The sequence below is a fragment of the Anoplolepis gracilipes genome, chromosome 12, assembly GCF_047496725.1.
Source record: "Anoplolepis gracilipes chromosome 12, ASM4749672v1, whole genome shotgun sequence".
Taxonomy (NCBI): Eukaryota; Metazoa; Arthropoda; class Insecta; order Hymenoptera; family Formicidae; genus Anoplolepis; species Anoplolepis gracilipes.
Genome location: NC_132981.1, coordinates 578,815 through 605,370, shown reverse-complemented (window position 1 = coordinate 605,370; position 26,556 = coordinate 578,815). Strand labels below are relative to the sequence as shown.

At 34.4% G+C, this 26,556-nt stretch overlaps 2 protein-coding genes across 2 annotated transcripts in view; one reads left to right on the top strand and one right to left on the bottom strand.

Moving 5' to 3' along the window:
• Positions 1-1,134: 1,134 nt before the first annotated feature.
• The window catches only part of LOC140671870 (proto-oncogene tyrosine-protein kinase ROS-like), an 89,975-nt gene continuing 64,553 nt past the window's right edge, over positions 1,135-26,556 (top strand). The window contains 3 exon segments of the mRNA XM_072903559.1: positions 1,135-1,259; positions 24,742-24,835; positions 24,978-25,604. Coding sequence (XP_072759660.1) covers positions 1,241-1,259; positions 24,742-24,835; positions 24,978-25,604 — 740 coding nt within the window. The 5' untranslated portion in view covers positions 1,135-1,240.
• LOC140671972 (uncharacterized) lies at positions 7,174-11,657 on the bottom strand. The gene is made up of 2 exons (XM_072903754.1): positions 11,566-11,657; positions 7,174-7,741 (listed from the first exon to the last, which is right to left on the bottom strand). The coding sequence occupies exons 1-2, from the start codon at positions 11,655-11,657 to the stop codon at positions 7,174-7,176; spliced, it is 660 nt and encodes a 219-aa protein (XP_072759855.1).

Genomic DNA, 26,556 nt, shown 5'->3' with positions numbered 1-26,556 from the left:
CAGTACAAAATTAAACTTAATTGAGAGTATATTAAACTTTGACTATATTAGCTTTGTCTTTTTCTGTATTTGCTTCTTAACAAGAATTTTTAACATTAATGAGGTACATATCATAATACTTGAATTAATTTTCATGTGTTTTTGGAATTCCTAAAATTTTTTTCTATATATTTACTATAACATTATATATTATTATAATAAGATTTATATTAAATTAGCTTATACTAATTTAATCTTTATATAACAAAAATGATTTAGAAAGTAAGCATCATTTTTTGTTAATGATAAGTTATATATGTAACGGAACATTTATTAAACATTGAAACAGAGAAAGTTGAATATCAAATAATGGAATGATTTGTATTAATTAACTCTGAAGGTCAATAGTCAAATCAACATACATAGGAGGATTTATTTGTTATTAACTCGAATTTAAATCAATATGTATTGTACATATTTATTCATATATTTAGATATGCACACATTTTTATCAAGATAATATTAATTAAAAGTTTATAACATTGTGCTTTTTATAATTACTTTACATGAAAAAACATAATGAAATACATATATTAAAAAATATAATAACCAAAAAGAAATTTGACAAAAGTTTAAATATGAATTTTATATAATTTTTATGTCTGTAAAAAATATAATATTTATAATACTTTTTTCTCCGGAAGTTAAAATAAAATCGCTTGCTTAGAAAAGTTAATTAATCCAGTATGAAAAACCAAACTGTTAGACAAACTTACTTTAGGAATTGAAAACAGTTACACTTTTATGTATTATTTTCTATTCTAAAGAATCGGTTATAAATTCTTATTGATCTTTATTAATCTGTTCTGCGAGACTTTCTCTCTAATATATAAATCATGTTTGACATTCAAGAAGATGTTTTAAGAGAACAATGAAAATAAATTTTAAAAGATGTAACTATACTGCATTAAATATATTATTAATTAGAATTTATTAATTTTAATATAAATAAACATATCAAGTCGATATTATAAAATAAATTTATTAGCAACTTTATTTATTTTTGTATATATTATTTATTTATATTAAGAGCATGCGATTCTACAACGCTTACATGATTTTTCTTGCATGTTATAATATCAAGGATATGATGTTCAAGAGTAACAGTCATCACATTTTACGAAATATCAAACCGGACCATCAATCTGATAGTGTGACTGTGAGAAATGAAGTCGATGAGATTCCATTTGCAAATACATCTATGAAATCAGAATTTATTGGTAAGTTGAAAAATATTCAAAATGGTAGCAAAAAAATCTACGACAAAAAATTATAAATATAAATCAAATTCAAGGGAGAGTAGAAATTAAATCCGTCTACGCATTTATTAAAATATTGAAGATAAGTTCTTTAGAATTTTAAAGATGGGATCTCTAATTTAATTTATTCTACTTGGTATGATTCCAGAAATTTTTATGAATAAGTAATCGGTTTCATAGAAAACTTTAATTATATATGTTGATATTTATATTGATTCTTGCTCTTACAATAAGAGACAATTGAGAACAATAATAAATAGACATAATATAAATCAGAGCTAACTATAGCAATTATTTTTTATAACCTATTTATTTCAGCCAATTTAATCTAATCCCAATTTTCATAAAAACTGTGTGAATCTTTTAAATAATAAATATTGAACGTTTACATATGTATATAAAGTTATACATTTTATGTTTATCATCTAACTTGTTGTCTAAAATATTATTTGGATTGTTAAGATCTTATATTTGCTACCAGGCATCACTATATGGCTTTTGAATTTGTAGAAAATCTTTAAAATCTGTAACAATATATACAGGAGGTGGACAAAATAATGTGAATACTTGTAAAATACACTATACTTGTTTATTCATAAGGTGTTGGGCCACCATTTGCCTTTAATACAGCTTTAATTCTTTTTAGAATAGAATCATACAAGTTCTGAATAGTTTCCAGTGAAATGTTGTCCCATTCTTTGGATGTAGTTCCGAAAAGCTGAAACCCCCGATTTTGCTGTCATCACGTACACTTACGTATTTTGATGCGCTGATTACGAAAATAATACCGAAAATTACCACAAATTTTATTTTCATGGCAAAAACCATAAAAAATCGTTATAAATTGACACTTCTTGCGTTTATTTGATTAAATACTGAAAATTTCAGAAAATGTTTCAAACAAAAGTTGTAGATCTCTTCAAAATACGCATTTTATGTTGTATTCATTTTTGCTGTATGACTGACAGTTTTCGAGAAAATCCAAGTTAAAGATATACCCTATTACCTGTATATCCGAAAAAATAACTTAATACAAACCTATTACCACTCAAAATCGGAATTTGGTTTGGGTTAGGTTACTTTTTCTGGAAGTGGAGGCCCCCGCAGGGGGCCGGAACCCATTGTATCCATGCATGTACTTTTCCATTTACACAAGGTGGGGGGCTCGCATACACTTCTCCACTTACACAAAAATTGTAACAATTAACTGTAAAAACTATAGTTATTTATTTAAAATTTTTTTGTTTATAACTTTCTAACAAATAACGAGCGACGGTTAAAACCTTTTGAAGATTACTCAGGGTGATGACTTTGATAACATATGTCGATGTCAAGGTCATTGGAGCTGCCTCCCCTAAACAGGATATGGTAAATATGCATAAGTACTACTCTAAAGAAAACTCAAATTTTTTTTATTGTAATCAATAAACTAGTGCGAAGATAATATGTACAAGTGTTTTTACGAAGGCGCAAGCCTTTTTTATAAGTTTTAAATGAAAAAATTATATAAATAAATTTATTCGTCATCATTCATAAAATCTTCAAAAGTTGATAGAAAGGAAAAAAAACATGAATGCGATTGTAATAATCTGGAAAAGCGAAGTTCCACATGGGTTTGCAACTTTCCACGCGAAGCGAGGTGAACGGGTGGGTGCGGGAGGGGGGCCGAAGGCCTCCCTCGTGTGTGTGTGTGTGTGTTAAGGTTACAACGGAGTTTTCTTTGGAGTAGTACTTATACATATTTACCTAGGATATTTACCATATATTTAACTGATTTTCTAGAAAACTATTATTTGTACAGCAAAAATGAATAGAACGTAAAATGCGTTTTTTGAAGAGATCTACAACTTTTGTTTGAAACATTTTTTGAAATTTTTAGTATTTAATAAAATAAACCTAAGAAATGTCAATTTTTAACGATTTTTTATGGTTTTCACCATGAAAAAATTTGCGGTAATTTTCGGTATTATTCGTAATCAGCGCATCAAAATACGTAAGTATATGTGATGACAGCAAAATCGGGGGTTTCAGCTTTTCGGAACTTTATCTCATTCTTTAATCAAAACATCTGCTAATTCCTTCAGAGATGTTGGAGAACGAAATCTCTTTCTCATTCTCTTCTCTAAAACTGCCCATAGTGGTTCGATGATATTTAAGTTTGGTGACTGTGCTGGCCAGAGAAGATGCTGAAGTTTATTTTGATGTTCTTCAAACCAAGCCTAAATTTTTCGGGCTGTGTGTATGGGCGCATTATCATCTTGAAAAATGGCATTTTTATTTGGAAATATATGGATCATAGTATAAAGTTCATCATCTAGAATTCCTAAATATTCGTTTAATACGATCTTTTAGGGTAATAATAAAACCAGCCGAATACCATGCCATTTTTCAAGATGATAATGCGCCCATACGCACAGCACGAAAAGTTCAGTCTTGGTTTGAGGAACATCAAAATAAACTTCAGTATCTTTTCTGGCTAGCACAGTCACCTGACTTAAATATCATTGAACCATTATGGGCAGTTTTAGAGAAGAGACTGAGAAACATATTTCCTTCTCCAACATCTCTGAAGGAATTAGCAGATGTTATGATTAAAGAATGGGACAACATTCCACTGGAAACTATTCAGAACTTGTATGATTCTATTCCAAGAAGAATTCAAGCTGTATTAAAGGCAAATGGTGGCCCAACATTTTATTAATAAACAAGTATAGTGTATTTTTCAAGTGTTTACATTATTTTGTCCACCTCCTCTATATATTGTTACAGATTTTAAAGATTTTCTACAAATTCAAAAGCCATGTAGTGATGCCTGGTAGCAAATATAAGATCTTAACAATCCAAATAATATTTTAAAATTAGATGATAAACATAAAATTAAAACACATAATTATGTTAAAGTAAAAATGTGTAACTGCTAGTCGCAAATTCAGATTTTTTCTTAAAGACAACTATGTGTTTTCTTACACCAATTGATTTGTCTCATTATTCTGCGCATAAAAGTCTTAGAGTAAGATAATAAAAAAATGAATATTTTACGAGATATCTTGTATTTTATGTCAAAATATTGCAACTTTCAAGTCTCATAACTCAAAAAATACTTAATGAAAAGTACTTTATCATAAGTGTTTTAGAAAGCTCTCGAGATAAGCTACAAGAATATGTAAAAATATATAGGGTGTTCTATTTAAAAAACTTAAAGTGACCTTCACGTGACCTTCAAATGACTTTTCAAGGTCAAACTAATGATACCATCTTATGGCCCCCTCGAAACCATACAACTTTTGTTTGAAACATTTTTCTCTCCCGGGTTTGGTTTTCGAGATATTCGACTGGATGGATTAAAATGGTCCACCCTGTATATATATATATATATATACATATATATGAAAACTAAACTGTCTTTAATAAGGTCTAGTCTACAATAGAGTCGTAAGTCATAAAAAATTAACCAATCACAATTACATAATCCAATATTTTCTTTTCAATTCAGCTCTGATTAGTTAATTTTTTATAACTTACGACTCTATTATAGATTAGACTTAATAATATTTCGTCAGCGATACAATTAAACAATTAATGTTAGCACAATGCTACACCGAAAAAATGATTTTCTTGAAATATATACTTAACAAGTCCCCTTAATAAATATTCTTAACGAATAAAAATATTTCCTTCTTTACGTAATAATTTTAAGAATATCTTCTTAAATTTAAGAATATCTTCTATTTGGCACACCGCCCTTAATTTGCGCTGGCACCACTAGAGGGCAAAACGGTATATTTTTCCCGTAGATAGAAAAACTTCTTGCAAGATATAAGGACCTCAACCCAAGAGAGCTCAGTATCGGGTTTTGTTAGCTTTAAAGATGCAAATTGCTACGTTTGCGAACCGTTTAGGATTACGATGTTTAATCACGCGGCATCCATCCGGAAATCCCCAGTTTAGACTAATGGTCGCGAAAGCCTCAAAACTAGAAGTGTATACAGGGTGTCCCCGAATTGGCGGATCAACTCTCGTGGGTAGATAGAGCGTGTTAAACTGAAGAGAAAAATCAGTACGGTTATAGGGGGGGTTCTAACCCAGGGTCTACGTTACGGGGGGAAAAGTTTACTCAGGGTTCGAAAACAGATGTTTATCTTTGTGATTGATTTATAGTCGGAGGGGGGGGGGAGTACTTTAGAAGCCATAAAACTGTTTTTTTTTAATTTTTATGACTATTTTATGACCATTTTATCATTAGAATTTTAAGCGCCGGCGTTCCGCAGCTTTGTACCCTCGCAGAAAATCTCCCATAAAACGGGAGTGAGACATCTTCCTTACTATTTTTTAAGGAAGAATTGCAACTGCGCCAACGTTCGGCCGCTCGAACATATAAGTGGGTGCTCTAGAGCCCATTAGAACAATGTTTCTTATTTTTATGGACATTTTATGATTAGGATGTTGTAGGAAAAGAATAGAAATTTTTGGTTGACGCTGCGACGAAGGTCGGACCGTATTTAAAGGTGCAAAAACGCATGATTGATTTATAGCCGGGGACACTTTAGAGTCCATAAAATTCACATCAGCTTTTATTTTTTTTTATTAGCTATGAAGAGTAGGCATTCGTACTAGCTCTTATGCCATGCTCATTCCCTACCCTTTTTACCGAGACGTTACCCAGCTCTTGCTGGAGCTGTCATAAAGTGCCTGTCTGTTAACGAGTGAAGTGATTAAAAAAAAGTTAAAAAAAGATGTCGCAACTATTAGCGTTTTTGAATGCACTGTTCGAAACGAGATTCCGTCGCCTACGGCTTCCCAAGGGAGTTAATAGGCGGTACCATCGCCATTCACTTCGAAGAGTGAAGAATTTGGCCCGCACCCTGTTCCAGGCGTTACTGGACGTATTATTCGGAGATGTAAGTAATTTTTATTATTTTATACGCTTTATCTTTTTATTTATAATATATTTATATTTATATTTATAAATTTTTATAGATTTTTCAAATAAGTACCGATCCAATCCCTGGATATATAAATATTACGCACATGGAGGAGGTGCGCTGGGTGCGGGCCTGTCGAAAGGAGTCTGAAGAGTGGGAGGACTTATGGTGTGATGGCTCCCGTGCCCGCGAATTAGATGCGGTGCACCCCCACATGTACGTGGACATATTTGACCTCCGCAGCTTATTCGGAGAGGAGCCCTTTGTATTGTAAGTATCTCTACATAATATGCTCAAATTTTAAATATATTTTAAAATACTAATAAAGATGTTTCTTTTTCTGTTTCAGAGATGCTGCACGTTCTCCCTCCCTCCCCTTATTTTATTTTATCCACACACACGCGCACGCACGCACGCACGCACGCATGCACGCACGCACGTACGCACACACACACACACACACACACACATTATATGTATACATACACACACTTTTTGAATAAAAATTATATTTATGCTAAATACGTATATTGCTTGCTTGTGCCTCCTTTATCTATCCTATCCTTCTACCTCCATAAATTATATAATAAGATAATATTTAATATATAAGTTAATATTTAATATAAAAAAAAAATTCTCCGTTTGCGTTCTCGCGTCATCTTCTTCGCCTTAATGTAGAGCTATCTCTCTCTTTCCTAGCGCTTACTCTCTCGCTCTCCTTCGCCTCGCGCTATCTAACTTTTAGATGTTGGCTCTCTTTCTCTCTCTCGCGGTCCCTAGCTTCGCATTCTCCCTTCCCAGCATGACGTCATCCCCCGCAACGAGCTACGTATGAGAACTGGAACTGTTTACGGGTGGGAGGAAGCACGGATGGGAAATGCGTGCGAATAAATTATATCATGATTTAGATTTAAAAAACTTTATTCTTCTCTTTTATATTTTTTTTATTATTATTATATATTGTGACTAAAAACTAAAGCTGCCAGTTCGCAATCGACGAGTTGATATTTATTGAAGGCGTCGCTGGCGCGTATTACATTTGATACTTCTTTATTATCCGTTACAGTGGACGCGATATTGGAAAACTGTGTAAACTTAGTATCGACTGTCTCGGTGATTCTAACTAATCGATCAAAGGTTACATCGATGCATTGATCGAGATCAAACATACGGTGTAACGTCGGTTCAATCATCATCATGCGTACGTTTAAAGATTCGAGACTTATAAGTTTAGTATCGTTAATCGTATGAACTCGCACTGTTAGCGGTCCAACGCTTATAAAATTATAGGTATCTTTAGAGTCCTTTCGCAGTAAATCGTGAATATTGCGACGTTGCTCGTAGAGTCCCTTCCACGTTTCGAGAGATAATACCAGTTCTTTTCCTTGATGATCTCCTATGACAATTTCCACGTAACTCGGTGTACCCACGTTGATACCAGTTTCAAGGAATTTGAATTCCGTGGTTGTCAATGCGTATCGTCTACTTAGTACACGAATCGCACGACGCTTCAACGAAATGCTGTAGAAAAATAAAATTAAAAAAAATTAGTTTAAAAACAATTTGTGAAAAATAAAAAGAAGTTAAACAAAAACTTTTGTCACATTTGTTCTCAAACGATGGAGTTCATAACGACTCGGTACGTAATTATTCACGCTTCTGCTGGGACCGCCGCTGCTTCTTTCGACGTAGTACATATTTCCAGATTTCAAAAGTGGACCACTTTCACGAACGATTAACGCAACACTGACCATATGAAGAATCATATACGTGACACCCGTTTTTCAAAGTAGTGGAGGAGGGAAGATTAGTGGTAAATGTGGTGGGAGATTCTAGAATACTTTAGCGTTCTGAAATTTTAGGAGAAGGGAGAGACGATACTAGGATAAAAAAGAATTCTTAAATGACTCGCGAGGGAGGGAATGAGGAAAGGGAATAAGAGATAAAACATATTAATGTTTAAATATTTTACTTTTCCAAATCTTGTAATTCTTTCTGACGTTGCGACCACCAGTTAAATATTTTGAATACATTTTGTAATGCGCAATTTTTAACATTTTTACATCGCATAGTATTTTTAACATCTAGATTATTTAGAGATTCGATATCGTCGTAATCAGCATCCAAGGTCTCGAGGATTAAATTTTCTCTCGCATCGTCGCATATTAGCTAGCCATTCTCGTTTCTGGTATCTTTTAACGTATACGATACACTACATTTTATCATCTTCTTCTTCAACTACAGCTGTTGTAATCAATCGTTTCGCGATGCTGTACGCAACGATTCCATCCTCTCATTGTAGTCCATGATGATTCGCCATCAACCATGAAGCTTGACACTTTTCGAATTTTGTAAGGAGATGCCATGGTATAGGACTCCGAAAAATGTAGTGTGTGAGAATAGTTCCTCTTCTCAGCACCGCCACCTTCTTTGCGATGAATTTATTCGAAACGATAAATTTTTGCAGATCGACAAACGTTGGTACAGACATGACGAGATCTCTCTTCGTCAGTTAAGAAGAATGACAACCATCTCGTAACACTTGAATTTATATCCTGCTTCTCCTCTCTCTAAATTATTGTCGCAAACACTTAGGTGATTTTGCGCACAACGTTGGTCAACGGGTTGTACTGGATCACGCGATCGTGTATGATGAGACAGTACGCAGTCGTATTATTAGACACATTCTCCTTACACTCAAATTCCAATCGCACATCCACGGTTGCACTCTTGACCGATTCGTTTTGTCAAGAACAATCAATGACACAAACGGACCGTAATGTAGAAACAGTGAGACGGTGAGACTCGGTTTGAGGTACTTGTATCCGTAATAGTTTTTGCAGAAACGCGCATATGTGTCGTACAGAATCGACCATCTGTTTTTATCGAAATCCAGATTCATGTCGTCGTACGGATAACATTCCGAGTTCAGATAGAGTTTCACGTTTGTTAATTTGCAATCGTCGAATTTACTCGTATCCTCGGACATAACATTCTTCCGGCCTGTCTGTAGAGCAAAGATAACGTATCGTGGTTTCTCCAGTTGAGTCGCGGTCTTAATGGCCCACGAATACTTGGTTGTACGCTGCAACAGCGGAAACTCGTACAGATCCTACGAGCGAAAACCCATGCTGAGGTAACGTCCGCTTTCCAGAACGCGCAGCATAGACAGTTTCTTAATTTCACTCAACAACACATGTGGCATTCGCTATTGTATTTTGAATATGTTGATCACAGGCTCCACCGTCGAAGCTCCAACCAGACAATTGTTATCATTGCGCGATCGTATTAAGATCAACTCGTGACGAGCGTTAATTACTATGCTGTAATCCTCGCAAAATCCCAATAACATGTAGAGCGGTACGCAAAAATTAAAGTGTCCATCCACAGTGGTTGGCTCACTCCAGCCAGCATTTCTCATACTTACGCTTCTATCGAATGATACTGTTACATAGTTTTTGAGCATACTTGTTATTCCCACGTTTCTGTTGCGATCAATCTCCACGCCATCGAGTTCGTATCGAATCTCATCAAACATGAATGCAACGCAATTAGTTTGCACTATCACATTGGATTCGGCAGTTGGTTTGTTTATTTTCAATTCTCCCTCGATGTATAAGAAACTCTCGTACGGTAATGTATATAGATCCTGTTGTTGTATGGGTATTCTTATTTCGTCACTGTGTCCGAACGTTGTGTTGGCGAATGGGTTGTAGGAGTGAGTCTCAATCTTGACGATCGTCAAAGATTGGCTCGTCCGCGATGTTGAGAATGTCAATCATCGTTCAAATATTTCACAACGCGAATCCCAAAGATTGTAAAAACGCAACGTTTGATGCGTTCAATTTCTTTTTCTTAGTGCCGGATGATTAAATATTAGCAAATGTCGATGTTGTTGTCGCTGGCGTCGTAAAGATTGTGTTTTCTCTCACATTTTTCAATCCGTTTAAGCATCACACGCTAATTTTACCGCCTCCGCCGTACATGCAATCTAATCGTGATCTCTTTTCCTTGAAAATTGTGTAACGTCCTTCCTGGTCGTTAAATCCGTAATGCACCGCACGATAATCGGTAGGTAAATGATGTGCGCCGGTGTTTCCAATATCTTATATCCTGGTGGTACCCTCGGTGAAAATTTGTGTATTGTATGGACGAGTTTGCCGTTGTTGGACGCACCCGCGGTCACATTACATTCGACGCGGATAATGTTCACATTGATAATGTTAATCGGCACGTCCGACTCGTACCATTTTCGCGGCTGTAGTATACGGTTCGAGAATCCTAGTAACGATCCAATGTTGTTAGGCTTGCTAAAATTTATTCTGTAGGCGCATTTGATCTCGCTCCTCATCGTATTGTAATTAGCACGTAGCACTATAGGCCATTCTCCAACCTCAAAGTCATCGTCGTCGTCAGTGTGTTTTTTATCACCATCACAAACTGTGTGTTGCAAACGTTTTCGTGAAATTATATGTTTCAAAAATTCATGTATCGCTTGCAGATCGTACGATCTCTCGGGAATCGTAATTTCCGCATCGTTTTTGCCAAAGTAAAATTTATTATTCGAGGAATTCATGTTCGATATCGTGTGATAACTTTCAAAATCCACTAGACCGAGCTCGTATTCACTGTCGCTTAAATCTACGTTGGGTAAGTAGTTTGCCGCGAGAACGCTGCTCTTTCCAGTCAGCGTGAATGTCATAAGCATGTTGACCAAACTGTTTAACGAATACTAAGTTAAATAGCGCAAAGTATGTCTTTAAATTCGCGTGCATCGACCGCTCGGAGAAACTGCAAGCACAATTGTCCGTAGATGGTTTGCTTATAAGTTTGATAGATGTGTGATTATATTTTATTTTTGTCACATTTAAATATCGCACCAATTCATTCGGCGGTCGAAGATTGCCAAAACTGTCAAAATATATAGCGATTCCCCCTCTTTGCATACGCTACCCAGTGAGTACCCGAGCCTTTAATCCAAATTTATGATGCCGCTTTCGTTTCGATATATACCACCGATCGGTAATGAGTCACGCATAAAAACACCTTTAAAATACGGAATGTGCATACGTTTTACTAGTTGCAGCAATTGTATGTTGGTAGTTACGCCCTCTGGCATTTTTAGCGTTTCTTTGACGTTTTTTTTTCTTCTTTCTCATTGAGACCCCTCGTCCGTATTTGTATGGCGCGAGATACAATCCGCGACCTTCCATGGCGCGATTGTGACGTAGCATCTCTTAAAACTGACGTTGTGTAGCTTTTCCGTCGTTCACCATCTTTGCTACACCAGCCGCTTCATCAATTAGAGATCCGAGAGCCCAACACTGGCAGAATCGGTAATACACCCCCGCGTATCGCTACCGGAAATTCGTATTTTCACCGTCTTTTTCTTCGTTTTCGTCTTTAGACCCATACCGAACTTCGTCTTGGTTTTCATCACTGTCCAGCTGTGGCTGCGGCTCTCTCACCGAGAGACGAATCTTTCGCAGTGATGCGAGTTTGCGCCTTCTTGGCGAGTATCCTATCCGCCGCGTGTCTTTCGGCAAGATCGTTACTTCGAAAGTATGCTATATCGTGTTCACGACACGCCGCGTCCAATGGGTTAATACCTCGATCGCCTCTAGCCAATCGTTTTTCTAGCCGCGTGCCCGGACCGCAAAACTGATATCCAGGAATATGCAATTCGATAGGAAGCGCGTTTATCGCACGATTTAATAGACCTCTACCTATTTGCGTTGACATTCACGACAATCTTTTATCATCGGCGTTGGACCGTCAATGTGCGTTTGTTGCCACGGTCGATTGTAATGTTCGAAACAGCGACGATAGGTTTGAACCTATTTAACCTCCGAATCCGCCTTTATGTATTTCGGAAGTTTGTCCCACACGTAGTGGACGTGATTGCCACACATTCGCAATAAAACTGCTTTAGATACAAACTGTAGCTGTTCGGCACTCAAACCGAGAATATTGTAAGGACTTGATAGCAGGACAAACATTTTTTCGTTACTGAACACCTTGTAGTTCCGCGCAATTATAAATAGACAGGCGTGCGATTCGAATCGGAAGTGGGAAAATGAAATTTATGCGATAACCTTTCGCGATACGCGTGACAAATTACGACGCCAGATTACGCTCGATGAGGGACAACACGGAGATGCGTAGACACGGTACGATGCTGCCGAATACTATACGCGCAATCGTTTGCGGATTAGTTTAATAGAAAGTCCGCACAGTGTCCACTTTGAAAATGTGTACGTGTATTCAAAGTCACTGCAACAGCCAAAATATCGATATCTGGAGAATTTGTTAACGTCGATCGATGAAATCGGCTATTTTACATTCTCCAATAACAGTGACGTTATTCCACCGAGTGAAGCACGTCCAAACTCGATTTTCGTTTTTGATGACGTGGCGTGCGATAAACAAAACACGATAAGAGAATATTTTTCAAATGGACGCCACTCGAACGTCAACTGCTTCTATCTCTACCAAACATACGCGAGAATACCGAAACATCTTTTACGCGACAACGCAAACCTGTTAATCTTGTTTAAACGGGATGGCCCCAACTTGAAACACGTGTACAACGATTACGTGAATACCGACATGTCATACGAGGATTTCAGTGAGTTATGTCGTACTTGTTGGCAGCAAAAGTATGGATTTCTCGTAATAGACAAGGATAGCTTGCTTACAAACGGGCGATACAGAAACGGATTTAACGTGTTTGCGATACCACAAAACGATTAGTCGTTGCTTACATTCTGTCGTGAGGTGTGAAACGCGAGCGTTTAACACTCTATCGATATGGCTGAGAGCAATAATATTCGCGAGCGTGAAAAGATGGCGAAGGAGATTGCAAAAACGAGCGAATCGATCCGCAAGAAACATCGCGCTTTGAAGACCGGTAACATCGATGACGATATCGCGGTCAAGACCCATTTTAAACCTATTATCGAACCGCTGCAAAAGATTGTCGACAACTCGATCGCGGTGAAAAATAAGTCGGAGAGTAGCGCAAAGATTAAAATCTTACCCATCAAGCGATACAAGGAGGATGAGAAAGAAGAGGATAAAGATGAAGAGGAAGAGAAAGAGGAAGATGCGATACCGAAAAAAAGGAAACGATCGGACGTTTTACTGTATGAACCGTCGATAGCTTCTACGCCGTTAGCCGCACCAACAAGCGTAAACGAAGGTGTTTTCGAAACTTCGGGCAACATGCTCGAAATATCGTTTGTTCGAAATAAATTACAAACGCCGGAAGGTCAAGAAACGTTGCGGGAGTACTTTGGACCACTTGGGCAAAAGTACATAGGCGCTTTGCTCAGTGGCGACAGAAATCACGAGATTGATCATGTGTATGAAGTCTATTTTGACAGAAAGAATGAAATGCGACTCGGCAACAAGCGATTCGACATGAACAAAGATGACTCCATTACTATAGACAACGTGCGGTACATTGGAACGCCAGGGGTAATTATTCAGAAGAGCTGCCTCATCTCAGATTTCGATCAAAATAGGCTTATTCGACGCGTTTTGGCTCGAAACGGACGAATCTAGCAGAGATAATCGTCGCTCAGCCCCGCGAACAGAGATCTTAATTGTTAAAAATGACAGATTTCACAATTAGGAAATCTATCTTGCTGACTGAATCTAGCGATATGAGCATGCGCTGCGGTCACGCACGCATGCGTTTTAGTAACTTAACAGCACGGTGCACGAAATTTTAATATGTAAATTTTTTAAAATAATGTAGTTATGCATGTTGCAAACCTCTGTGGAATTGTATATGCATTGCAAAGTACATGCTTAGATGGGAGTGCATAGGGGGACGGGGCAAAGCCCCGTCCCCATAAGAAAGTATAACAAAACTTGAGAGCATAGAAACTACCAAGGCTGACAGTACTGTGTGGAAGTTTCAATGTAAAATCTTAATTCAATCTATGTCCGAACTCTTACACTACATTTATAATTTTTTATTCATAATCTTACAAAATAAATACTGAATGCATCGATGCACGATTCATTGAGCCATTTGCCTAGCAGCGCTTCAGTCAAATAGCATTTGCTTACAAAAATCGCATTGAAACTTCCACACAGTACTGTCAGCCTTGGTAATTTCTACGCTCTCAAGTTTTGTTATACTCTTTTATGGGGACGGGGCTTCGCCCCGTCCCCCTATGCACTCCCATCTAAGCATGTACTTTGCAATGCATATACGATTCCACATGGGTTTGCAACTTGCATAGCAACATAAAAAGAATTTACATATTAAAACTAAAAAGGATTTATTTAAAATTTTATAAAAGTTACCAAAACGCATGCGTGAACGTCAGACACATGCTAATAAACGTCAACGCTTTTGCACCTATAAAAACGTTCCGACATGTTCGTCGCAGCGTCGGCCAAAAATTTCTATTCTTTTCCTACGACATCCTAATCATAAAATGTCCATAAAAATAAGAAACATTGTTCTAATGGATTCTAAAGTGCTCCCGGCTATAAATCAACCACAAAAATAAACACCTCGCAGTTGCAATTCTTCCTTAATAATTATGAAAGATGTTTTGCTCCAGTTTTATGGGAAATTTTCCGCGAGGGTGCAAAGCTACCAAACGTCGGCGCTTAAAATCTCTGTTTCCATAATATCCTAATGATCATAAAAACTAGAAAAGAAACAGTTTTATGAGCTCTAGAGCGCCCACTTATATGTTCGAGCAGCCGAACGTTGATGCAGTTGCAATTCTTCCTTAAAAAATAATAAGGAAGATGTCTCATTCCCGTTTTATAGGAGATTTTCGGCGAGGGTACAAAGCTGCCGAACGCCGGCGTTTAAAATCCTAATGATAAAACGGTCATAAAATAATCATAAAAATTAGAAAAGAAACAGTTTTATGGCTTCTAAAGTGCCCCCGGCTATAAATCAATTACAAAGATAAGATTTTCCGCGAGGGTACAAAGCTGCCGAACGCCGACGCTTAAAATCCTAATGATAAAATGGTCATAAAATAGTCATAAAAATAAAAAAAAACAGTTTTATGGCTTCTAAAGTGTTTCTCCCCCCCCCGGCTATAAATCAATCACAAAGATAAACATCTGTTTTCGAACCCTGAGTAAGACTTTCCCCCCCGTAACGTTAGACCCCTCACGCCCTTCCTGCACTCCCCTCGAGCTCCCCTGGGTTAGAACTCCCCCTATAACCGTACTAAAATCTTATATTATTTTGCTAAATTCGCAATAATTAATGAGATATAAATTAATAAAGATCGGCCAATACGTGCCAGGATAAGCGCGCGGCGCGAAGAAGCCTCCTACTTGTTACTTGATACTAGGCGCGCGACGAGACAGTAGGCGGAGCGCTCTACAAAGGACGTACAAAGGGTGTACTGAAAGAGACACGTACAGTGCGTGCTGTGTTTATGTCTTGCCGCGCGCCTAATATCAAGTAACAACTGGGAGGTTTCTTTGCGCCGCACGTTTAAACTGGCACGGATTGGCCGATCTTTATTAATTTATATCTTATTAATTATTGCGAATTTAGCAAAATGATATAAGATTTTTTTTTCAGTTTAACACGCTCTATCTACCCACGAGAGTTGATCTGCCAATTCGGGGACACCTTGTATATTCTTACATATTAAGAATATCTAATACTTTTTTATTTTTTTAAAGGATTTTTGTCTTTAGTTAAGAAAATCCTTTTGGCGCTTATTTTAGAGGAAAATATTCTAAAAATAAGTGGTATATTCTTAAGATGAGAATATGATTTTTTCGGTGCAGTAATATGATCAAGCATCTGATGCTAGCAATACGTTTGAGATTTTTAAACAAGAGTGATATAATATGGTAAAGCATTTAATGCTAACATTATGTTGGGAACATGCAAATGTTTTATTTCCGACATCAAATGCTGGCAAACAATAACACAATGGACGACATATGTAGATTCGTAGCAAGATACTAACATCTTTTTTAGCAATATGAAAACAATTTGTGCTCATACTGGCTATCTGGGTAGTAGAAGTAATAACTTAACCTATAAGTATAGAAGTTTGTAAATCTAAGCATCTAAAATTAATAGTTTAAATTTGTGCTTGTAGGATAACTGATTAAAATACCAAGTCTAACAAAATAAGATAAATCTAACACAATAAATATATAAAATTAATTATTTATGTGTTCATATTTGGCGCGTATTTGCACTTATATAAAATTTACAAAAGGTATCTTGCTTTATTGCTTGGTATAACATGGTATCAACTACCTAAATACCAAAACAGTTAGCCACGCCTCTATCACAAATTACCAGACACGCGAAAACGTTCTTGTACAGTTCGGTATACTTTGGTTGCTATATTAGAGTCAAGCTAAAAATCACCTATTATTATCAATAAATTCTTTTAATATCGATTGGTAATTATACCATGTATGGTATTTCAAATATCAATTTCCTAGATATCTCTGCAGTAGTTAATACAATATTGTTTATTGGTTATTCTAACATCTTCTTATATCCACTGGCTGACCAGATAAACTGTCAATTATCTTGTTTAGCGTAGGTATTAGAACGCGATTTATTTGTTCAGTTTGACCATTTGGCTTTTGGACAGCCAGATGTTATCTCTTTACATTTTATTTCATTTTCTACTTTGAAATTGTCAAATTCTTTAGAGATAAAAGTACTATGGAAGTAATTATGGTAGGCTTACGGTATTATAGGCGAAATATTATAGCAAATAAACAATAATTTTTTTATTATTAGCATTAGATTTAGTTACGTATAATTTTACAAGTAAAAGAATAAACTATTAGAAAAATGTGTAACTTTAAGTTACTTAAAATAACAAATCGCCGTTTTTTTATATACTGATATTTCTTAACAGATATTTAACTGGCTTCTTAATTATATATTGATCTGTTCTCAAAATACTATCCTTAGATTTTTTAATATTTTACTTAATCTTTTAATTAAATTAGCATTCTTATTTTTACATGATAATATTATAAATTAAAATCAAATAAATTGTCTTCAATTATTAATACATTGATAATTCCACTAATCAAAACATTTACATGCTTTATATTCTATTATCGTACTCGACAATGTTCTGTAACTCAAGTGCCTATAAGCATCTTCAAGCTGTTCTGAGATTTAAATCTTCTTTATCTAAAGCTTTAAAGTAAAAGTTTCAACGCATTACAATAAGTAATAATTTTAAATTTATAATAATGAGATAATTATGAATACGCTTGAGTGCATGGATAATGGTTACTGATTTCTTTTCAAATTATTATATTAACTTCCAGCGCTACAACTTAATGTATGCCTAGAAAAATAGAAAATAAAGTAAAATTTAAGTTTAGCCTTCTTTTGCATTATTATTACCAAATTAAGGTTTTATGATGATGCAACTAAAAGTATATTAGTGCAATCATTGGTGCTATACGTAAGTCGGCTAACACCGAAGCACTAACTAACTTCTCCTCTCTTTAAATTACTTAAAAATTCTTTTTTTTCCTATTTTGAATATAAGACTCTTCCTTTTTAACAAATCGTTGAGCGGTTTGGCAATGAAATTGAAAAATTTTGTATAATTTATCTGAAATAGGAGCAAAGTCTAAACATATAAATATATTTTATACATTACAAAGTATTAGAAAATTTACAACCGCTTGCACACGACTTTTAGATGGATTTATACTTGCTTACTAAATATCCTAACTATTCAATGCTAAAGTAAACAAAAATTTGCATTTATCAACTCTTAGTATAAGATGTACGTATCTCTACTAATACTCTAAAAATACATTGTAATATACACATATTAATACATATGTTAATCGAATGTCATGATAGCTATTATAAAATCATTGATATATATTTTAACTATTTTAACTATTAACTATTTTAACTATTTTAACTATTAACATCACTATTAATTAATATCCGTTATTAATCAAATTCTTTAATTTCTTCCCAATCAATATTTCTTAAACATTGGATATATATATATAATATATTTTTAGAATATGTATATTCTTCAAAACATATCTTGTTTCACAGAACTCAAAAATGTACTTTGTTAGTATAGGAACAAAATGATAAACTAAGTGAATTTGTAAATAATATTACTATAAATTAATTTCAATGTTATTGTTCGATTTTTACAAACGTTGAGGAAATATAAGAAACTCAGATAATACTAATAGTTTAAGCTGATTTATTATAATTTTAGAGAGTCAAATTATGCAAAATTCGACTCTTTAGCGACTATCTTAAATTTATAAAGAATACACAAAATTTATAAAGAGGTTTCACCTATAATACTTCCAGGATTCAACTGGCACTGTAATCGAGTCACTATTCTCAAAATATTAACTACATTTATAAAATTATCATCTTGGCTTAACATCTTGAAAAATATTCTTTGAAGACTGTCAAATGCTGTTACTGTTCCATTTATTTAAGTTTCAATTATAGTCTTAATGAATTTATACTGCGATCGACATTCTATTTATTAATGTACGCTGAAGAAGACTCAAAATGAGCTCGAAATGTTCGATTTTATATATATTTGCGATTTGATGTTTTTGAAATCATACCAATTCACGACACATGCGTAGATTTCGTTCAATGTTAATATATTAAATTTGTAACTACATTAAACATTCTATTATATTTACAGTTTTAATTATTCTCAATTGTTACCTAATTCCGTTTATACGATACATAATTTACTCTCTATTGCCTGTATTGCTTTTTATTTTAATCTTATTAATAATAAAAAATAAATATGACGTATTTAATTCTGCTATCGTTATTCATTTTCTATCACTTTTTATATTATTTTCCGATTCCGTATTTATAAAAAAAATCATTTTTTTACAGCAATGAAATGTTATAATTAATGATTCAATGAATTTTTTTATAAGCATCTACACTAACCATAAAATTATTTTCTGTTTATAAAATTATTTTCTGGTTACTTCAAATTTTAGAATACCTATTTCAATATTCTGTATTGTAGTCTCCCTATCATCACAACATACACAAAACACAAAATTATTATTTCGTTTTAATACTTTAATTTATTTTGCCTTATTAGATTTTTTACAAGAGAAAATTTTGCAAAATAAGAGGTGGAGGTGGTAAATTATTAAAAAATTTGACATTTTAAAAAAATATAATGACACTATTGTAAAGAGTACAAAATATCATAAAACTTTTGTACAAAACATTTTTTTATATATCTTATATTTTCAAAGATATTCGCTAAAAATGAAAAATTCATTATTTTTCGAAGGGTTATTTTAACCCCTAAACGTTAAGATACGCCGCTAAAAAAAATATGGGTCTAATATTTTTTATGCTCTAAAACATATCCTATCCATATAAAGTTCATTAAAATCGGTGAGGGACACTTCCGACCGTTCCCTTGTAAGTTGATGTTACGTCCTATCGCCTCCACGTTTCTTCCTCTCACGCGGAGTAATTGATAAGCGATAAACGAGAAGTTATTCGACAAACGGATCGTTCTTGCCACACAACACTTTAAACATTTCAACACGATTTTTCAACGAATACAGAAGGGCTCGATGATGAAATACGTTACGGTTCGTCACTACATAGGATTAAATAATAATCGCTCAATTAGTAATAAGGAAAAGTCACTCCACAAACGGACCGTTCTTGCTACATACCTTAAATATTTAGACGCAATTTCCAAACGAGTACAGAAGGGACCAAAGACAAATTATCAATCTCTTCTGTAACTGAATAATAAACACAGCTAAGTAAATTCTGAAATTTCCTAATTTTCATGAGCTCAGCAACAATTAAAACAAGGCGGAGAAAAGATACCTTCGGACCAATACGTAGTCCCGCCCAACACGCCTCAGGAAAATTATATAAAAAGGGAGAGTTGCGAGAACGCTTATAAACATTATTCTTAACACTCCTCAAGCTCTTAGAACTTTTAGAGTCAATCATCTCAGAAATTCGGAATTGATAGTGTCAGTCAGTAGTGTCGTATAAGTAACTTCCTTCGGAAACTTGACTTTCGTTCGGGCTCTCCTCTTATTTGATAACGCAAATTCAGTGCGTGATCCATGACCACAACTCTCGACGCTCAGCTGCAGCACAACACCATGAAACCACCGAACATAAGACTTCACCAAAATAGTAAGTCGAGCTTAATTAGATAAAATCAGTTCTACCCGTAACACATGCACACAGTCCTTTTATAACAACAACAAGAAAAAAATGTAACTTTTTATCCAGAACATAAAATTTTAGACTCTCACTCTTTCCCTCATTATTCTGGGTAATGACCTCTGCATTAATGTAACATCCGCGATTAACACACACATACACACACACACATACACACACACACTTAAATCTAAGGCCGCTATAAGAAAAATTATATGAAGAAAACATATGTATAACGTTAGGATTTAAATAAATAAATGTAGATAGATAGATACGTTTATTCCGGGTCCTGCAAGTTTCCGGGGTGTTTTCAAGGGACACTATACCCTTTACAATCTCCCTTCTCTTACCCATACATATAGCATTTCATATTTACACTTTACATAATTATACTCCCGAGATTCTCCCTGAATCTCTGTCAAACCCTTCTCTTATCCTCCACTCTAACCCTCCCTTTTTCTTCCTCGAACCTGGCCATTGTACAGCCTTACAAACTGTTTCCCTCTCCCTCCCTCGCACCTTACTCTCTCAACCCTATTCCTCCTTTCCTCCCTTTTACTTTCCCCCTGTCTCTTCCTCTCCTTTCTCTTCCGAACCCTCTTCCCTTTTCCTCTTTTCTCTTTTCTTTCCTCTGACACTCCTGCTCTCTCCACCCCTTCTTCACCCTTCTCACCCCCCTTTCTTCCTACTTCCCTTCTCTTTCTTCTCTCTTCTTCCTCTAGATTTTCTCTATCCTCTCCGCCCTTTAACAATTGACCTTGTGTCCTTCTTCCCTTTCTCTCAGTCATCTTCCTCTTCTCTCTTCCTTTCTCTCTCTTCCCCTCCTGCGTTCCTTCTCGACTATGGTATCCCTCTCCTTTTCCTCCTTTCTTCCTTCCAAACTAATAGCACCCTCTCCTCTCTCTGATCCATTTCTCGTCTCTCCTTCCCTCTACCCCTCAATCCTTTCTTTCTTTCTCTCAGACATCCTCTTCTTATTTCCTCTTGTCTCTTTCCTTTTTCTCTTCTCCCTCCTCTGTCTCCCATCTCCTCTCTTCTTCTACCCATCTCCATCTCCTCCCATCCACGCTTAGTTCCCTGCAAGTCGCCACCATTCTCCTGTCTCTCGCTCTCTCTCTTTTCGCTGCCTCCCCGATCCTCCATCTCGTCCTCCTCTTCTCCAACGTCAGGTCCTCGTCTACTCCCACTCCCCAGTTTCCTCTAATTTCTCCTTCCTTCCCTAGCACCTCATCCCTGTCCTCTCTTCTTCATTTCTGTCAGCATCATCCACGTTCCGTCTTCTCTTCTTCTTTCCTCTATCCATTCCATCCTTAACTTCTTGCCTACTTCCCTCTCCACAATACCTTTCACAATACACTTCCTCTCTTCCTGATCCTCTCCTTCTATTCCTCTCCATATTACGTTCCTCTCCCTTTTCTTCCTTCTTTCCTCTTCCTCCCTTCTCGCTCTCTCTCTTCTTTCCATCTCCTTACATTTCTTCTCCTTTCTTACTCTCCGCTCTTCTTTCCATCCTCTTCCAGATACTCCCACTTATTCTTCTTCTTTCTTTCCTCCTTTTCCTTCTCTTCCACCCACTTTTTCTCTTCATCTTCTTCTACCACCCTCCACCAAAATAAATAAATATAATTGAAATATTAAATGATCAGCAAATTTATTTAATTCCCTCTCTCTCTCCGCGACAGATCACACTGGTCCCGTCCCGTGTAAAAGAGATTAGATTCTCTGACCAAAAAAAGGCCACCGAGCGAGTGTTCGCATAAAAAGTGTAATAATGACATCCCGTCGTTTATCTGTTTTGCTAACCTTCAGCTCGCTCGGCCCTCGGAGAGTCACTCGTTGGTAAGACATTTGATATCGGAACAGTTCCTGTTACGTCCTTCCTCTGACCCATCCTTTCCACGGGCCTGGACGTAACATTGATAAATGCAAATTGTTGTTTACTAGCATTAAATATTTAGGACATTTAGTAACTAAAGCAAGTATAAGTCCATCTAAAAGTGGTGTGCAAGCGGTAGTAAGTTTTCTAATACTTTGTAATGTATAGAATATTTATATGTTTGAATTTGCTCTAATTTAAGAAAAATTATACAAAATTTTTTAATTTCATTGCCAAACCACTTAACGACTTGTTAAAAAGGGAGATCATTATATTCAAAATAGGAGAAAAAAGAATTTTTAAATAATTTAGAGAGAGGAGAAGTTAGTTAGTGCTTTAATGTTAGCTACGTATAGCACCAATGATTGCACGTCACCAAACAATGAATATTCAAATGCTGTTATATATAAGATGTCCGATAATAATTTCATTATCTTTTATGTGCAGATAAAGCGAGTTAAATCAAGGATCAATTATCGTAATAATTAATAAAAAATTAATTAAAATGGTCGCAAGCAATTATTATCATCAAACTATATTGCTCATACAGCACGGAAATGTTGCAGAAACATTGCATAGATATTACACTGAAACATTGCATAGATATTACACTGAAATATTGCATAGAAGTTGCGAAATATCGCTGCAATGTTGTTGCAAGATTGCGGCAACATTGAAATGTCCGCCCTGGGAGATATTGCAATGAAACATTGCAGCAACATTGAAATGTATGCTTTTAGAAACATTGCAATAAAATATTATAGCAACATTGAAATGTGTGACCTCAGAAACATCCCAGACAGCACAAAGTCGACTAAAAATATTACTAAAACTGAGCATAATTTTGTCAAAGACATCTTTTAGTCGAAGCGTTTAGTCTACGGAAAGTTGACTTAAAGCTGTCTTATGACCCGAATTCAGTCTCTTATAAGCCTATCCATATGTTGACTAAAAGATGACTATTATAGATATCTTTCAGTCGTCTTTATAGCTTCTTTTAGACATCTTTTTAGTCATTTCTAATGTTTTTTACGTCTTAATTATAAGTTATTCTTATAGATTATATTTCATATTTTGTATCTCTTATTGGATTATACCAGAAAATAAATTGATAAAAAAAAATATACTTTATATTTCATATTTAGTAATACCTGTATTCTTTGTAGTCTTTATATATTATATGTTATGAAAACTTGAATACGAGTTATAGTTAAGAGCACGACACGTAGCCGCAAACAAAGGAACACGTATATTATAAAATAGATCTTTTTTGTCTTGTCGAAAAGATGACTAAAAAAATGATCAAAAAGACATCTTTTCGTCGACTAAAATTAATTATGACTTTTAGAAGACATCTTTTAAACATCTTTCAAAAGATGACTTTTTTGTGGGTAGAAAGATATTCTTTTAGACATCTTTTAGCCTGGTTAGAAAGATGACTTTAAAAAAAAGACATCCTCTCGTCATCTTTTAGTATTATGTGCTGTCAACGCTTTACCGCGTTGACATATGCGTGCGCTACTGAACACTGAACACTGAACAGACGACGCACATTATAAAATTTAGCGCCGTCGTTTACGCAGAATGTTTCTGCAACATTGCTGGATCATTTCAATGAAATATTGCAATTGTATGTCTTTGTAATCTCCATGCAATATTACATTGAAACTTGCAATGTTGCAACGTTGCTGCAATATAACTGAAAGTTTCGGTGCTGTATGGGTGTTCTTACCAATGTTTGTGATGAATAGTCGTTGTCACACGAAACTGATATTTTATCGCAATGTATCACAACTCGACAAAAAGCGATTCATCTTCTTAACACTTAAAAATCTCGTCAAATCCCTTTATTTTTAAATTAGTAGACAAAAATATAAGTTAAATCTTGTCTTTAACTTTTTTTTATTCACATTTCTCAGAGGCGCGAGATCATACTCACTGCTCACTTCTTGTATGTATATGAACATCATTTCTCCGTATACTTTCATATCAAAACACGATAAAAAGGAGAATTAAAGCTGTAACGCTTTGCAGAAAAATAAGAAATATCGTTTATGGATTTACTAATCTTATATTTGCATGTATTTTTTGTTTCAATGAAATTACAAATATTATATTTCTAATTTCTTAATCAAGAAACCTTAAAAAAATGTTTATAGCATTATTAAAACTATAAAAAAACTTTTTATTTCGTTTTGCTTGGGATTAACAATTACTTTTCTAAATCTTTTAAAGCCATTTTTATATTATTTTATTAATTTAAAAATCGATAATCTTGTGTTAATTTTTATATATTGTTATTTACGTTTATTTTTCTTTTTTTTTTCTTCAAATCTTTTTACTTTTTTTTAGCTACTGAGATAATTTACTTAATATTCTCTCTTATACATATTTAATATTCAATATATACAATCTTAAAATTTCTAGAAAACATTTTGAGTGAACCAACATTTCCTAGAGCATTTGTAGAATTCTCTAACGGATTCACAAATAAAAGAGACGACATTTCTGTGACATTCAGGTAAAGAATCTAAAATTCTTAGCTTGTATTCTTCATCTTTTTAAATTTCACATTATATACATATAAAAATGTTAATTCTGTTATTTTAATACACATAAAATATAAAAAAGCTATAATATAATATAAAATAATTTTTTTACAGATGGAACCAACCTGAATTTACCGACGAAGTGATACAAGGATACACAGTGCAGTGTTGGTTCATCGAGAATTTAAAACAAATTCAAATCTGTAATGACAAAAGTATCTCAGCCACAATAATGGAGTTCACGCTGCACAATTTAAAATCTAATACGACATACTACTTTCAAGTACGAGCGCGTACTAAAGTTGGTGCTAGTCCTTACACAGATTTAATAAATGTGTCAACTACGAACGAAAATCCAATACCTAAATTATTGATAAATTCGATTAATGGTATCGAAATATGAGATCTGGATTTAAATACCATCGTTATTCTTATTAAGAATGGAATGGAAAGTGCTTACTCAATAACGGAGCATAAAATTTATTTTATGAACAGTTATGACCGGGCTTTAATGACATTAGACATGAATAAAAATAATATTACAAAAATAATTAGTCTCAAAAGGGATGCATTTAGTCTCTGCATTGACTGGATAGCAAGAAATCTGTATTGGCTAGAATACTATAAATTTAGAAATTACATTATAAAGTTTGACTTAACAATGTGGCAAAATGGTATAATCAAATTAAATAAAATTTCTCGAATAGATGGCTTTAATATTAATGTATTACCGTCTATGGGGTATGTTAACTTTCATCTATCTAAATAAATAAATAAGTTTTCCATTAATTGTGCTGTGATTTGAAATTTTTTAATATATGTATTTATATGGCTTTGTACACACACACACACACACACAAATATATATATATATTATATACAAATATATATATATATAAATATATATATATATATTATATATATATATATATATATATATATATAATGGGACACCCTGTGTGTGTGTATATATATATACATACACATATATATATATATATATATATATGTGTATGTATATATATATACACACACACAGGGTGTCCCATTTTAAGTGTCCACCCCAAATATCTCTCTTATTTTTGATTTCGAGAAAAATAGTTCAGACATGTTATATGGTTTCAAGGGGGCCATAAGATGGTACCATTGGTTTGACCTTGAAGAGTCATTTGAAGGTCACGTAAAGGTCATCTTTAATTTCTTAAATGGAACCTACTATTTTTCATTACATATTCTTGTAGCTTACCTCAAAAGCTTTCCAAAACACTATAATAAAATATTTTTTCATTAAATACTTTTCGAGTTATAAGGCTTCAAAGTTGCAATATTTTGACATAAAATACAAGATATCTCGTCAAATATTCATTTTTCGATTATCTTACCCTAATACTTTTATGCACAGATGAATGAGACAAATCAATTAGTGTAAAGAAAACACATAGTTATCTTTAAGAAAAAATCTGAATTTACATTTAGCAGTTACACATTTTTACTTTAACATAATTATGTATTTTAATTACGCCAATTGATTTGTCTCATTATTCTATAAGATATCATCTATGATGTTGTATATCTATGTTCGCATTTACTTACTATTCTCCTTTTTACTTACTATTCTCCTATTGGCTACTCTAATATGCGTCTGTATACACGGTAAAATTAAATAGTATTTATATATTCTAAGTACGTTGTT